We start from the raw sequence: 2,828 nt of genomic DNA, 5'->3' as shown, positions 1-2,828 counted from the left end.
GTCTGACAACTTTTTCAGTCGTCTATGAAACTGGGGAAAAAAAGCTGCAGTATTTTTTTACATGCTATGTTCAGAATAAAAAGGTATACACTTCATTACCTCACTCCACAAACACCCACGAAATTTGATTTTGTATCCTTGCAAAGCTCATGGCATTTGCTATATCATTTGCAAAAATCTCAATAACTTTTTCATTTCTAAATGAAACTTTGGGAAAAAAGCTGCAGTCTTTCTTTACACACTATGTTCAGAATAAAAAGGTATACACTCCATTGCCTCACTCAACACAGACCCACAAAATTTGATTTCAAAAATCTTGTAGGTACTTACTTTGTTGCTTTTGGGGTGACAGATACTCTGATAACTTATTTGTTTTTCTATCAAATGTCTTCGAAAAACTTGTATTCTTTTACTAAAGCACTCAATGAATATTTGAAAGTATCACTAACACCTACCTGACCCCACCAAGAAGCCTCAAACTGGATTTTGCCTTTGTCATTTTCAAAAGTCTCAATAACTTTTGTGTTTTTCAATTGAACTTCTTTAAACATGTTGGATTTGTTTTCACCAGGAGCTTTCTATAGTACCAACCCTGATATACACTTACTTGACTTCAGAATGACTCGTGTAATATAAGTTCAAAAATCTGGGAGCACTATGCTATCAAGCTTTGGTACAACCAATTTGATACTTGTAAAGTTTTTGAATCAAACTTCTTCGAAAAACACTGTTATAATTGATATTATAAACGCTTATGATTCAAGTCCAGATCACACACCTCATTGACTGATGTTGATATCTTCAAGTTCCTATAAACGGTACTCATTCGAATCCTATGTAGAGTTGCTAGGTAGTATTTGAATTTGATTGGTTTATACATATTTATGATATGTACATATGCCTGTACGTATACAAATGATTTGGCCCCAGCGCGGGGGGCTTATCTGCCAATTTTCGACACACTACGTCTTTTGATCCTCCTACAACAACTTCAACTTCATCTTTAACAAAACCTTCCATTTCAAATATGTCTTTACGATCAGGTAGACAGTTATCCCCTTCAGCAGCTACTGCGCCAGTTATCAGTAAACAACGCAGAGATTCTGCTAACACCAAGAAGAAATCGTTGAGAAAAAATAATCGAGGCCGACAACCTACCCCAGAACCAGACGCCACTAACTTAGCAGATAATATAAGATCGGAAGTAGACACCACTAACTTGGCAGATAATACAAGATCTAAAGAATTCACATCTAGTTTTCCATCTCTCAATATTGACAATATGGAGCAAGAACTTGACAAATGGACCGTTGTTGACCTTCGAAAAGAACTGGCAGAACGGAAGAAGAATGCTTCTCGACACAAGAATCAGGTGCCCACTGAAATCAATAACCTGGTGCAGCTCATACGATTGGATCATGAGAAGCGAATGCTGATGGCAGCATTAATTGGGGGTATCAGTGAGACAATGGTGTGGGAACTTACGTGCGTGACCTTTTGATTCTTTTCATTCTCTTCTCACTTAAATGTTTCATTCTAATCTCACTCATTCTCATTTCTCGAGAACTTTTTCTTGTTGTAGAAACGTTGGTCCAACAAGCGGGAAGTCATCTTGCTGGACTCGCTTTCTGTCCTTTGGAAAGAAACCTTTGGCGATTGAAAGTAATTAATTATCTTTGAGACTTTATACTTCTATTGCACGGTCTGACATCCTTGAATATACGTTATCTTCACATGTATAGTGCCTCATCGAAACAATAAGGCGGGTTGGGCTAAACGAAACACGGACATCCGTGACATTTGGGACAACATGACCAACGACGAGAAGATGGTCTTCAGAACACCTTACTTTTTTGCACTGGCTAAACTTCCCGACTTGTCATCACCCAGTGTAGCGGTAGAAGTAGGAGATGTCGACCAGGAAATCAATGAGGAAGACATATCAGCTCAAGTCACTTCCCCTCACGTTAATCAGCTGTCAGAAGAAGAAGAGCTCCTGTATCGACCAATCTTCGATGAACTAGTGGATGTCGAAAAAGTTCACTTTAACCACGGAAAGCCAGAAAAAAATGTTTCAGTGGCCAGCCTTCAGCTTAAATCATTAGCTGCCTTTCGAGTTGCTCATCATAATGTAGGTTGTATACCTCATCCTCATCTGAACAACACTTTACTGATCTCCTCCATTTTTTAGTTTGCAATTGTATGTCAGCGCTTTCATATTCACTACTACCTTACTGCACTCAGCTGCGATATTAGCGATGGTTGGAATGAAGTGTACTCAACGAACAAGACCTTTTCAGAATGGGCCGACGAGAAGATGGAATTCAGTACAAAGTTTAAGTACTATGTCCATGGCAAAGTGGTGGCCAGCGAGATCGAGAAGAAGGCTGCTCCACCTGTGGACGCACGAAGAGCCGAACTGACAAAGGCGTTGAACCATTTGATGCGTAAGTCATGTCTGTAGTGGTACAGACAATAGAATCATGCATGTTAATCGCATTCTGGTTCTTGCTACTCAAAGACAAACACATACCTGGAAAAGTATTTCCCAAGAAACCAGATCCCGCAGGTGTCATCAAAGCTCGAGGATGGCCTATTCGCCTGGTACAAACTCAACCCGGTAGCACCCTTTTACCAGAAGAGCTCGAATCAGGGTTTCCGGGGCGTGTGATGATGGCCAAAAGAAGAAATGGCTCAGCGACATCAAAAATGGATACTTTTATATTGAGAAGATACCTCCTTCCGAGATGGTCCCAGCGCAAAAAGGTAACACAAAAAGAAAAAGGCCAAAATCGACCACAGCAACTCAAACAACTTCATCCAATCAA

The 2,828-nt window shown here is 39.9% G+C and overlaps 1 protein-coding gene across 1 annotated transcript; it reads left to right on the top strand.

The window, feature by feature from the left end:
• Positions 1-1,027: 1,027 nt before the first annotated feature.
• MELLADRAFT_85864 (uncharacterized protein) lies at positions 1,028-2,624 on the top strand (the record flags this gene model as incomplete). The annotated part of the gene is made up of 5 exons (XM_007419348.1): positions 1,028-1,485; positions 1,583-1,662; positions 1,743-2,131; positions 2,192-2,447; positions 2,554-2,624. 5 exons carry the CDS (start codon positions 1,028-1,030, stop codon positions 2,622-2,624), a joined length of 1,254 nt encoding a protein of 417 aa, XP_007419410.1.
• Positions 2,625-2,828: the final 204 nt, after the last annotated feature.

The sequence above is a fragment of the Melampsora larici-populina genome (genome assembly GCF_000204055.1).
Source record: "Melampsora larici-populina 98AG31 unplaced genomic scaffold MELLAscaffold_164, whole genome shotgun sequence".
Lineage (NCBI taxonomy): Eukaryota > Fungi > Basidiomycota > Pucciniomycetes > Pucciniales > Melampsoraceae > Melampsora > Melampsora laricis-populina.
The sequence above is the reverse complement of the archived record's forward strand: the minus strand, read 5'-3'. Positions and strand labels throughout refer to the sequence as shown.